Raw genomic sequence first — 12,179 nt, 5'->3', positions numbered from 1 at the left:
GGGGGGACAATGCTTTATTGACTTGGCACCTATAAACAGGTGGCTACAGGCCCCCAGGGTTCTTCGCTACTGCAAAGTGGAGGCTCTGTGGTGGGGGCAGCATAAATCAGAGATGTTGGTTCCAGCTGCAGGGAGGGGCCGCTGTCCCTGCTTTGGCCCCTCCAGTCCCCTTGTCCAGCCAAGCACCATCTGAGTCTGAGCCCTCACGGAGAAGGCCAGGGCAACGACCCAGGTTCTTCTGCAGCCACAGGCAGTCTAAGGTAAGAGCTGTGGGTCTCTCCTGCCTTCCCTCTTCTTGGGGCTCCCAATGTGGGTTGGGGAGAGGGGGGATACTCCATTTATAGAGAGCCCCTGAGCCTCCTGGACCAGGGTCCAGGAAGGCAGGGTCAGGTGTTGTAACAGGAGCCCCACCGAAGAAAACAGTTATGAGTCATTCCCTTCCCCCCATTTTATATTCTGGCTAAGCAGCAAGTGGGAACTCTTATTGAATTGGGCCCACAATAATTGGTGACAGGTGATGTCACCTGGGTAGAGCCAGGCTCCCCCATGCAGGACCACACTCTCTGAATAGGCTCTCTCCCAGGCAAGAGGAGGGAAGGGCAGAGTGAACTGAAGTTGTCAGAGGAGGAGGGCTTCCTGGAGGAAGAGGGGCAGGCCACAGCAGGCTCCCGGAAGAGATGGTCTGCAGAACGGGCTGGGTCACAATGGCTGGCACAGGACACTGGCGTCTTCACTGTGGTCACAGTTGTGGGCATCCCAGCGGATGTGAGAGCAGAGCAGAAGGGCACTCTCGTCCCCACGGCACTTGACATTGTCCAGGAGGATAGGGCCTCGGCCCGGGCCGAAGTGGGCCTCGCCGGGGGCTGCCAGGGCCTGGCCACAGCCCAGCTGGTGGCACAGGACAGTGGCTGCCCGCAGGTCCCAAGCGTCATCGCAAACAGTGCCCCACCGTTGCCCTAGGAAGAGTTCTACGCGCCCCTCACATTGGTGGGCTCCATTGGCCAGACGCAGGTGCCCTGTGGAGAGACAAGGCCCAGGGCTGGAAGGGGCTGGCCCATGCCAGGCCATGGAAGGGGCAGACAGAAAAGGCAAAGGGTAGTGATGTCAGACACAGCATTGCTCTGGGGGGCCGATGGACAAGGGCAGATAAATCAGGTTAAAATAAGCTGGGTGGCAGTCTAGACTCAGTCTCTGGACTGGAAGAATGTGTACGAGCCTTTGTGGGGTGCTGTGTCCCTGCTGAGTGTTTCTTTTTTTTTTTTTTCAACGTTTTTTTTTTTTTTTTTTTTTGGGACAGAGAGAGACAGAGCATGAACGGGGGAGGGGCAGAGAGAGAGGGAGACACAGAATCGGAAACAGGCTCCAGGCTCCGAGCCATCGGCCCAGAGCCTGACGCGGGGCTCGAACTCACGGACCGCGAGATTGTGACCTGGCTGAAGTCGGACGCTTAACCGACTGCGCCACCCAGGCGCCCCCTTGCTGAGTGTTTCATGTCTGCTCTTTCCTTAGTCCTCTGTTCATAATCCCAGATCCTCACCCCCTGTGCCACTCTCTGGAGACTGTGCTTGTGTTCCCTGAAGGTTATCGTCTCCCCTCACCCACAGGCTTAAAATGGAATTCTTTCCTTTCATCTCTTCAGGAAGGAGCCCCTTATTTTGATCCCATCTCTAGAAATCTCTAAGATTGCTCCCTTAAAATCCACCTCCCTCTTCTGGATACCATACCCTTATTAACGAGAACAGAGACTAACACATAGCAAAGGTTCTCAAACCTGGTACAAATCTGCTGAGCTGTGTAACCTCAGGCTGTGATCTCCCCCAGTTCTGGTCCTTCCGATCCTAACGTCTCTACTTCCATCTTTGGGGCTGTGGGCACCTACCGTCCCTGGGCCGAGGAGTGGGCGCCCGGGTGGTCTCAGAACCATACTGCTGGACTTGAAGTCCTAGCTCCTCTGGGCCTGGCTCAGCAAGGACAAAGAAAAAGAGGTGGCTGTCACATTAGGGAACATGTTCCTTGAGGCAGGTTACCTTCTACCCTCCCAAGGGGAGCCTGATTAAGGGACAGGGAGGGCCTCACAGGACCCTGAAGGAGAACTGCTTTCTGCCACTTGGATCAGAAATGGGGTTGTGATTCTTTCACCCTGGAAACCAAAGCAGGACCCTTTGTAGCTACCCCTTTGTGGCCAAGGCTCCTAGGCCAAGGGCACCAAAGGAGGGTGAAGATCTCATTTCCCACACCAATCAATAAACAGGAGCATTTTAAAATAGGTCAGACTCTACAAACACCCCTTTCCATTGATTCTCAAAGGTCAGACGCTTGCTCCCCGAAAGCTGATCAACTCTGCTTCCTAGAGCTTTGCGGGTCCTTGACTCAGCAGATAGAAAGAGACCCTGCCCCTCCCTTCACACTGATTTCCAGACTTTCTCCCTAGCTTTCCTCTCGCCCTCCCCTCACTGCCGCAGCGGGCGCGCCCGCCCCAAGCCCTACCCCCCCCTCACTGCAGAGGGCGCTCCCTTCCCGGCTCCGCCCATGCTGCGCAGCCGCAGAGCGCGTCTATGGTCGGGCTCCGCCTCTCTGCGGAGTGCGCGTCCTCTCCGGCCCCTCTCACGCTGCAGTGCCGCAGAGAGCCTTCACGCACGGCCCCGCCCATTTCTCAGAGGCAGCCTTACCCCGCCTGCGCCGCAGTACGCGTCTGCGCGCGGCCCCGCCCATTCCCGGGAGGCCGTGCTGCGCGGCCCCGCCCGCGCGGCAGTGCGCGCCTCTGCGCGGTCCCGCCGCCACCTCACCTGAGCAGAGCGCGCCGGCATCTTCGTGGTGGCCGCAGTTGTGCTGGCCCCAGCCCAGGTGGAAGCAGTCGCTCAGGTGGGCCTCCGTCCCGGCGCAGCCCACGTTGTCCAGCAGCACGGGGCCGCGCCCGTAGCCGAAGTGGCCGAGGCCCGTGGCGCCCAACGCAGGCCCGCAGCCCGCCTCGCGGCAGGCCACACGCGCGTCCGCGAAGTCCCAGTCATCGTCGCACACGGTGCCCCAGCCCCCGGCGTACATCACCTCCACGCGGCCGCGGCACGGGCCCGGACCGCCCACCAGCCGCAGCCGCCCGCCTGCGGGGCGCACAGGCCCGTGGCCATAGGGGCTGGGCTGGGGCCGCGGGCTCCCGGACAGAGCCCCAGCCCTACCCCTCTCCCACCCCCACAGAACCCTGGCTCTGCCACTTACTTTTCTTCCCCGCGACCCAGGTGGCTGTGGTGAACAGTGCCATCTCCCTGGAAGGCAGGGCACCAACTCCTGTAGCTGCAGAGACAGGGCCTCTAGAGCATGTGAAGGGGACAAGGAGGCCTGGCCTACAGCAGGGCACAGCGATGCCTACGGGCCCCCAGCTGTACCACACCTGCACCCCACACTCAGCCTCAATCCTAGTGTCGCCGTGTAGTCCGGTGTGGTCCTCAGGAAACTTGATTGGAATGAACCGAATCCTATTTCCAGGCATTAGTCTAATTTGAATCTCAATGATAGTTCCAGACGGGACTCCCAATGTGCTTCTAGCCTTCATTCAACCTTTAGCTCAACCCTCTCACAAGGTCTCTCGATTTCCAACCTCAGCACCCACCCAAATGGTACCTCAGAGCTTTGAAGAAATCTCTGTCTCCTCCCACCTTGCTGAACTTTTCAGAGCTCTGGATTTCATCCTTGCTCCATCTGCTCGTGATTCTCTCGCCCACCTCTTTACCATCGGGCGGAAAGTCCTGGTCGGCTAGCCAGGGCCGCCTTCCAGTAGATCCAGAACAGCCTTTCTATTTCCCAGCCCTGTCTGCCTTGTCCCTACCATTCCAGCCCAGAAGGCTGGGCTCCTTACCTTCTGGCTCTGTGTGCCAGGCCCAGTCCTCTCTTGTGGCCAAGGGTGGTAGTGCGGTGAGAGTCGGGGGGCCCAGGACTAGAGCAGGAGAGAAGGGAGCAGGGTCAGAGACCAAGGTTTTGGTTCCGGGTCAGCCTTGCGCCGTCAGGGGAGGATGGGAGGGTCTCCGTGGAGAGCACAACAGATTTTACTCCCAAGCTGGGGTGGGGGTGGGGGTGGGGGGGGAATCTGCCCTACTTGACAGTGTTTGTAATTTACTTTTGGTGCACAGGTGTCCACATTGCAGTTTATAAAGGGCTTTGACACACATGCTTCCGTTTCTCTCCAGTGTTTTCAGAAGCCCAGTGTGTGTCCAAGATGGAGAGACAGAGAAGGCCTTACCCACCAGGGAGGGCCATGCACAGTCCTGAGGGGCTTACAGCACAAGACTCATCCCCATCTTGCAGATAAAATAGGACTAGAAAGGCCAAGAGTCATGCTGGAGACTGTGCAGCAAGGTTAGCTGTGGCTTTGCCAGGACTCACTATGTGACCATGGGTAAGGCTCCGCCTCACTGGGCCTCAGCTTTCCCATCTGTAAACCAGGAATAATGGCCCCTGGTGTGCTGTGAGGCAGAGCAAACAATTTATATGTTACAGAGTGGAGTCCATCTGTGAAGTGCCATTACTGGCCCTATTATTCCTATTTGCTCAGGAAAAAAAAATCTCAAAATGGGAGAGGGACCAGGTGGGTGAACACACTATTGTGGTTACAGATTATAAAGGATTACAGATGGCTATGCTTGGTAATTCTGGGGGCATACCTGGGCTACAGTGAGAGAATTCTGGAGTAGCTCTGGGGTAATTCTAGAGTACTATTACTTTACTCTGGAGTATTCCGTGAAGAGCACTTAGAAATTGCTAGAAAATTCCGGAGGCTTTCTTGGGGTACTACTAAATAATTCTGGAGTATTGGTGGCACAATGCCGTGAAACCTACCACAAAGAGTACTGGGACTTTCAGAGGCACTTCTAGAGCAGTACTGAGACGTTAAAAGTAATTTTGGGGCCTTCCCGGAGAGCACTGGGGTGCATCGGGGGAAGCCACCAGGCCCCGCCCGGCCCCGCTCCGCCTCCGCCTCCGCCTCCGCCTCCGCTCGCGTCAGGACGGGGCCCCGCCCCGGTCCCCGCCCAGCCCCGCCCCCGAGCCCGCACCTGCGCAGAGCGCGCCGGCGTCCTCGTGGTGGCCGCAGTTGTGCACACCCCAGCCCAGGCTTAGGCAGGCTGCCAGGCGGGGCTCGCTGCCTTCGCAGTGCACGTTGTCCAGAAGGATGTGCCCCGTGCCATAACCGAAGAAGGCGTTGGTGGTGGCGGCCAGGGCCGCCCCACAGCCCAATTGGCGGCAGACCACGGCAGCATCCGGCAGCCCCCAGTCGTCGTCGCAGACCGTGCCCCACAGGCCACCATGAAGGATCTCGACTCTGCCCTGACACGGGCCCACGCCCCCAACCAGGCGCACGCTGCCCTCACCTGGTGGGGGGGCGGGCCGGAGTATTTCCCACAGGGCTGTGCCTCCCCCACCAACAGTGCACCCAATCCAGTGCTTCCCCAATGCCTCAGGCCCTCCACGTACCCACAGTGCATGGGGCCCCAGCACCTAAAACCAAGGAGAAGCTTCTCACCCAATTACCCGAAGGCACTTCCTCCTCACAGTCCCAGATTGGGGAGGTTTGTGGGATCAGGACAAACTGGCTTTGACTGGGTCATTTTCTGCCTCAAACCAACCTTCCTGGTACTGGTCCACACTGCTGTTTCCTCACTTACTCCTGCAGTGAAAGGAGCCTCACCTTTCCAGGTGCATTGCCAACAATTCTTCCTCTAGGAAGCCCTCCCATATCTCTAGTAGGTGAGACCCTCTTCCTCCTCTGGGCTTCCTTGCTTATTTAATCTGTCCCTCTTTGGGGGCACTTTTCATTTTCTCGTTCTCCGTCATTATCCATATTTCTGTACATATCTGAGTCTCCCATTGGATTAAGCTCCGGTCCTCACCTCTTTAGCAACTTGTGCTGTTTTTTAAGTTTATTTTGAGAGAGAGAGAGAGAGAGAGAGTATGCGGGAGGAGTGGAGAGAGAGAGAGAGAGAGAGAGAGAGAGAGAGAGAGAGAGAGAATCCCAAGCAGGTTCTGCACCAGGAGCACGGAGCCTGACACAGGGCTCAAGCTCACAGTGAGGTCATGACCTGAGCCAAAACCAAGAGTCTTATGTGTAAATAATCAAGCCATCCAGGGTGCCCTCAGCTGACTATTTTTTTTTAAGTTTATTTATTTTGAGAGAAATAGCATGCAAGAGAGAGGAGCAGGAGAGAGGGAGAGACAGAATCCCAAGTAGGCTCAGCACTGTCAGCACAGAGCCCAACACTGGGCTCGAACCCACAAACCATGAGATCATGACGTGAGCCAAAATCAAGAGTTGGACCCTTAACTGATCGAGCCACCCAGGTGCCCCTGTGCTGACTTTTTTTTTTAATATATTTTTAAATATTTACTTTTGAAAGAGAGAGAGAAAGAGAGACAGAGAGGCAGAGTGTGAGCGGGGGAGGGGCAAAGAGAGAGGGAGGCACAGAACCCCAAGCAGGCTCCAGGCTCTGAGCTGTCTGCACAGCCGGACGTGGGGCTCGAACTCACAAACCGTGAGATCATGACCTGAGCTGAAGTCAGTCGGAGCCCCTGTGCTATTTTTTTTTTTTTTAATTTTTTTTTAATGTTTTTTATTTATTTTTGGGACAGACAGAGACAGAGCATGAACGGGGGAGGGGCAGAGAGAGAGGGAGACACAGAATCGGAAACAGGCTCCAGGCTCCGAGCCATCAGCCCAGAGCCTGATGCGGGGCTCGAACTCACCGACCGCGAGATCGTGACCTGGCTGAAGTCGGACGCTTAACCGACTGCGCCACCCAGGCGCCCCGCCCCTGTGCTATTTTTAATCATCTCACAGGAATGCCTCCTCTTTCCCTAGCCAGACTGTGAGCAGCCTGGGGGCCTGCAAGGGGCAGGATGGGAAGGGAATGTCCCAGCTCACCCATCGGTAATCCCTCTCTTCCCACCATCAAAGGTAAGGGTGGCAGACTCCTCTCGGGATCCTTCTCCTAAGACCCAGGTGGTCCCCATGTTGCCCTTACTTACCTTTCCCATTCTGGGGAGTTGTAGGGGGCGCCCTACTGGTTAACACTTTCCTTGTTGGGGGCTGCGTGGGCAAGAATTCTGGGAAGGAAGCAGGGTGGAAGGGAGGAGGATACATGGATCTTTCTGTTCTTCATCCTCACACCGGATGTGTGAGCGGCAGGGCATGGACCCCTAAGGTACCTGCCATAGGGCCTCTGGCCACACAAAGGGTCACCAGGAACCCTGGGGTATGAGAGGAGAAGGGGCCCCCTGAGTCCAGAAAGCAGTAGCTTCAGACAAGTTCTTTGTGTTCTTAGAGCAACATTACGTTACTTGAGAACTTATTAGAAATGCAAATTCCCAGGCCCCACCCCAGACCTGCAGAATCAGAAACTCTGGGATGGAGCCACCGTCTGTGTTTTATTTAATGAGCCCACCAGGCGATTTTCTTGAAAACTAGAACCAATACTCTCAAGGTCAACGCCTCTCAGAGATGTCTGCTGCAGCTCCACACCAAACGGACCTCACTGCCAGTGTTGACCCCAATTGTTTGATTTTCAAAATGGGGAGAGAGCTCGGCTGGAACCATCAAGGCCCCACATAGAAGCAATAATGCTGGTTTTCCTTCAGCCAGGATCGCACAATGAGGCAGAAGGGCCGCTGGGACCCTGACAACAAGGCCGGGGCTCCTCCCCCACACCATGCAATGCCACCTCTGATTGTTCTTCTGCCAGTCCCTTCATTCATCCATACAACCCTGCTCCCGCCCTCCCGGGTCACAGGTCTCTGCTTACCATCGCACAGGACAGCCACATCTTCGTAGTGGAAGCAGTTGTGGACGCCCCAGCCTCGGCTGCCGCACTGGCTCAGCGCAGCTTCCTGCCCGCCACACTCCACGTTGTCCAGCAGGATGGGGCCTCGGCCTTGGCCGAAGGCGAGGGGCCGCGGCACGGGCAGTGCCAGGCCGCAGCCCAGCTGTCGACACACCACGTTGGCATCCACCACATCCCAGTCATCGTCACAGACGCTGCCCCAGGAGCCGCCGTGCAAGACCTCCAGGCGCCCCCGGCAGCGGCTCGGGCCCCCCACCAGCCTCAGCTCTGTGGAGAGGGTTGGGCTGGCACCAGGGGGATTGCTGGGCCTGATGTGCAGGACGCCCACCTTGCTGCGAAGCCGTGGGAGCCTTACGGTCAGTCCCTTCCGGGCCTTATTTCTCCCTCTCTGTAAAATGGGGAGACTAGCGCAATCTCTTTGGGGGCATCTAGAGTTACGGAGGGCTGGTTAGTTGTCATTCCCTGAGGCTTTCCATCTGCTCATCTGGGTACCTGGGGGCAGGGCAGGGTATGGGCAGGAGAGGCAGGGGCACCTACCTGGAAAGGGCAGTGGGGTGGGCTGTAGGGCGCTGGCTGAAACAGAATGAGAAAAAGCATTGGTCCCTCTGCCCCCTCCCTTGGCCACAGGGCCCTGGGAACAGTCTCCTTTCCCCCCATGATCCTTACCATCATCCCCCTCCTCTTCACTTTCCCTGCCTTTTCCAAGCTTCTCTTCTCTCTCCCTGCCTGAAACAGGTCTGTCTGCTTCTCCCCCTCCACTGTGAAGTGCCTCAAAGACTCCCCATTTCCTGCAGGAGTCCCAGATCCTGAGCTTTCTCTACAAAGCCTTTTAGCCAGCTTCCCCTCACTTCTTTTTTTATTTTTTGAAATATTTTATTTTTAAGTAATTTTTTTTAAAGTAGTCTTTACAGCCAGCGTGGGGCTGGAACTCACAACCCCAAAATCAAGAGTTGCACGCTCCACCCGCTGAGCCAGCCAGGAGTCCCGCCTTCCTTTACTTCTTAATTTCCCATCAGTCTTGTCTCTGGGTCTTTAACCCTGCAGTCTCGTCTACTTGAACAGTTCTGCTCATTAGAGCCTGCAGATCCTTCTAGATATAGCTCGGAGTCCCTGCCCCTGGAGAGCCTTCCTGGAGCCTTCAGCTAGAAATGCGGTTTCCTCTCAATCTCTGGACACAGTCTCCAAGCCTTCTTGGGCCTTCTGCCTGGTGATGCGGCCCTGCCTGTCTGTGTGTTTCCTGGTATTACTCAGCAGACGGTCAGTAGCTCTGTCTTAAGTGTGCCAATTGGCTTTGGGATTTATTAGGATATCCCCCCAAAGATTTACCTATACAAGGCCTTCTGCTTCAGCTCTCATTATGTGTAAGTCAGGCACTGTGCCCATTGCTTTATGTGGCCTGGCTAACTTAACCAGTGGGATGCGTAAGGTAGGTAGGATTTCGCGCATGAGGAAACTTCTGGTTTAGTGAAGTGAGGCCACTTGCTCAAGGCCACACAGAGAACAAAGAATAGAGCCGAGATTCCAACCCAAATAGCCACACTCTTCTTCAGCACACAATTCTGGGCACATGGCCTGGGGCGGGGTGGGGGGAGGTGGTAGGAAACAGGGAAACTGGCCCAGCGGGAAATTGACAAGCCCATAAAAGCCCCTCACTTGTGTGCAGGGTGTGACGGTTCTCAGTCACCTTCATGTGCCTCCAGGCGCCTCATAGAATTCTTAGGACAATGCTCTGAGGTGTGTACTGGTGTGCCCATTTTACAGGTGAAGAAACTGAGACTCGGTTGCTTCTTTCTGAAGTTAGCATGGCCCCTAGGTCATTTGGGTCTATGTATTCCACCAGCTGCCTTTCCAACAGCCATTGGTGAGCCCACTCCTTTCCCTCCTTCCCTATTTCCGGTGTCCCCTAGCTGCCCAGACCCTGTTTACATTGAGCCCTCACCTCCAGCACCGAGCCCTCCACTTCCCCAACTCAGACAGACCCGTAGATTTCATCAACCCTGAACAAATGTCAGAGCTGAAAGGAACTTCGGAAACGATCTCATTCACAAACCATAATTTTACAGCTGGGAAAACCAAGAGCCAGACAAGGGAAGGGTCCGGGGTTGAGGGGGGAGGGCACTCACCCAGAGGCAAAAGGAGGAGGAAGGACAAGGCAGGGGGGAGGCGTGAAGAGCCAGTGCTCCAGTCTCCCAGCCCCCGCCCCCTGCTCTTCTCTGCCGGCTGGGGATCAATTTGCATCTCTGCTTCCTCGTGCATCCAGCCAGTGGATGGCCTTTCAGATGGTCCCATCAAGGGGTGGTGGAGAAGTCACAGCTGGAACATCTGGAAATAAAGACCCTAAGTCACTTCCTCCAGCTGGAAGGGGCTCAGCGAGAGCCTCAGGGGGATGTGACATTTCCTCTTGGATTCGGCATTCTGAGTGGAGGCGGAGGCGGTGGGGGGGGGGGGGGGGGGCAACAGCTGGGCTCTCTGAGGGTAGAGCACAAGACTTAGTTAGGTCTGGCTGGAGCAGAGGGTGTGTGAGAGCCATGGCAGGAGACAAAGTTGGACTGCTGCCTGGTCCCAAAGCATCACAGGCCCGGAGTCTGTGCCGAGGGCTCAGGGTTTATCCTCCAGGGCACCGTATCCCAAAGCCTGGTGCTGGTGCCACTGGTGGTAATCCACATAATTTTAGTGGGAGATGAAAGGATGTCTACTATTGTCTTCTTTCTTTCTCTATTGGGTGGGGGAGGGGTAGAGAGAGAGGGAGAGAGAGAATCCCAAGCAGGTTCTGCACTGTCAGCGTGGACCCTGGTGCAGGGCTTGAACCCACAAACCTCGAAACCCTGATCTGAGCCAAGATCATGTTCTGAGCCAAAATCATGACATGGGCTGAAATCAAGAGTCAGACACCTAACCGACTGAGCCACCAGGCACCCCTATTTTCTTTCTTTCTTTCTTTCTTTCTTTCTTTCTTTCTTTCTTTCTTCCTTTCTTTCTTTCTTTCTTTCTTTCTTTTTACAATGCTTTCTGTTTATAGTAAAGGATTCTGGTTTTCCATTTATTTGGAGCAATATAAAGTTTATTTTTATTTATTTATTTTTTAATTTTTTTTACATTTTATTTATTTTTGATAGAGAGACACAGAGCATGAGCAGGGGAGGGGCAGAGAGAGAGGGAGACACAGAATCCGAAGCAGGCTCCAGGCTCTGAGCTGTCAGCACAGAGCCCGACACGGGGCTCGAACTCACAAACCGAGATCATGACCTGAGCCAAAGACCAACGCTCAACCGATTGAGCCACCCAGGCACCCCTATAAAGTTTATTTTTAAAGTTAATTTAAATCAGGGGCACCTGGATGGCTCAGTTGGTTAAATGTCTAACTCTTGATTTGGGCTCAGGTCATGATCTCACAGTTCATGGGATTCTCTCTCTCCCTCTCTCTGCCCCTTCCCTGCTCCTGTGCCCTCTCTCTAAAATAAATAAAATAACATTTTTTTTTAAAAAACGTTAATACAAATCAGAAGAAATGAGGGCACCTGAGCTTGGGTGGCTCAGTCGTTAAGCATCTGACTTTGGCTCAGGTCATGATCTCACAGTTGGGGAGTTCGAGTCCGGCATCAGGTCAGCTCATCCCTGCTTTGGGTAAGCACAAGCCCACTTCGAGAGAGCCCTGCTTCTCTCCGTCTCTCTCTCTCTCTCTCTCTCTCTCTCTCTCTCTCTCTCTCTCTCTCTCTCTGTCCCTCCTGGGATTTGTCTCTCTCTCTGTTCTTCACTCACTTTCACTCCCCTCCTCGCAAAATAAATCAGAAGAAAAGAATCAATTTAAGGAAAAAAAAAAACAGTCAAGGAAGTATGGTTCCCATGACTCTCAAATATGCCAAAATGGTGAAGGGCTGGGAGAATAGGTGGCATTTGAGAGGCTCCGCCCTTTTGGGGTGGGAAGGCCTTGAAGATTATTTTTTAAATTTTGGATTGAGAGGCACCTGGGTGGCTCAGTCAGGTTAGCACCTGGCTCTTGGTTTCAGCTCAGGTCTTGATCTTGTCATGATCTCACGGTTTGTGAGTTTGAACCTCGCATCGGATTCTGCTTGGGATTCTCTCTCTCTCCCTCTCCCTCTACTCCTCCCCTGCTCTCTCTCTCTCTCTCTCTCTCTCTCTCTCTCAAAATAAATAAATAAACCTAAAACATGTATTTTAGATTGAGTAGGGGTGCCTGGCTGGCTTGGTCAGAAGAGCATGTGACTCTTCTTCTTTTTTTTTTTAATGTTTATTTATTTTTGAGAGAGACAGAGACACAGTGTGAGCAGAGGCAAGGGAGGGGCAGAGAGAGAGGGAGACACAGAATCCGAAGCAAACTCCAGGCTCTAAGCTGTCAGC

At 54.8% G+C, this 12,179-nt stretch overlaps 1 protein-coding gene across 1 annotated transcript in view; it reads right to left on the bottom strand.

Annotated features, from left to right (window-relative positions):
* Window positions 1–12,179, bottom strand: part of SSC4D (scavenger receptor cysteine rich family member with 4 domains) — a 14,054-nt gene continuing 1,875 nt past the window's right edge. Inside the window, exons 2-11 of the mRNA XM_058710633.1 lie at window positions 9,944–10,142; window positions 8,358–8,393; window positions 7,782–8,087; window positions 7,009–7,086; window positions 5,043–5,357; window positions 3,851–3,928; window positions 3,214–3,288; window positions 2,787–3,098; window positions 1,880–1,957; window positions 1–1,016 (exon numbers count right to left, since the gene is read on the bottom strand). Coding sequence (XP_058566616.1) covers window positions 700–1,016; window positions 1,880–1,957; window positions 2,787–3,098; window positions 3,214–3,288; window positions 3,851–3,928; window positions 5,043–5,357; window positions 7,009–7,086; window positions 7,782–8,087; window positions 8,358–8,393; window positions 9,944–10,109 — 1,761 coding nt within the window. The 5' untranslated portion in view covers window positions 10,110–10,142 and the 3' untranslated portion in view covers window positions 1–699. The remainder of the gene's footprint in view (window positions 1,017–1,879; window positions 1,958–2,786; window positions 3,099–3,213; window positions 3,289–3,850; window positions 3,929–5,042; window positions 5,358–7,008; window positions 7,087–7,781; window positions 8,088–8,357; window positions 8,394–9,943; window positions 10,143–12,179) is intronic.

The sequence above is a fragment of the Neofelis nebulosa genome, chromosome 18, assembly GCF_028018385.1.
Source record: "Neofelis nebulosa isolate mNeoNeb1 chromosome 18, mNeoNeb1.pri, whole genome shotgun sequence".
Lineage (NCBI taxonomy): Eukaryota > Metazoa > Chordata > Mammalia > Carnivora > Felidae > Neofelis > Neofelis nebulosa.
Note: the sequence above shows the minus strand (reverse complement) of the source record. Positions and strands in the feature narration are given on the sequence as shown.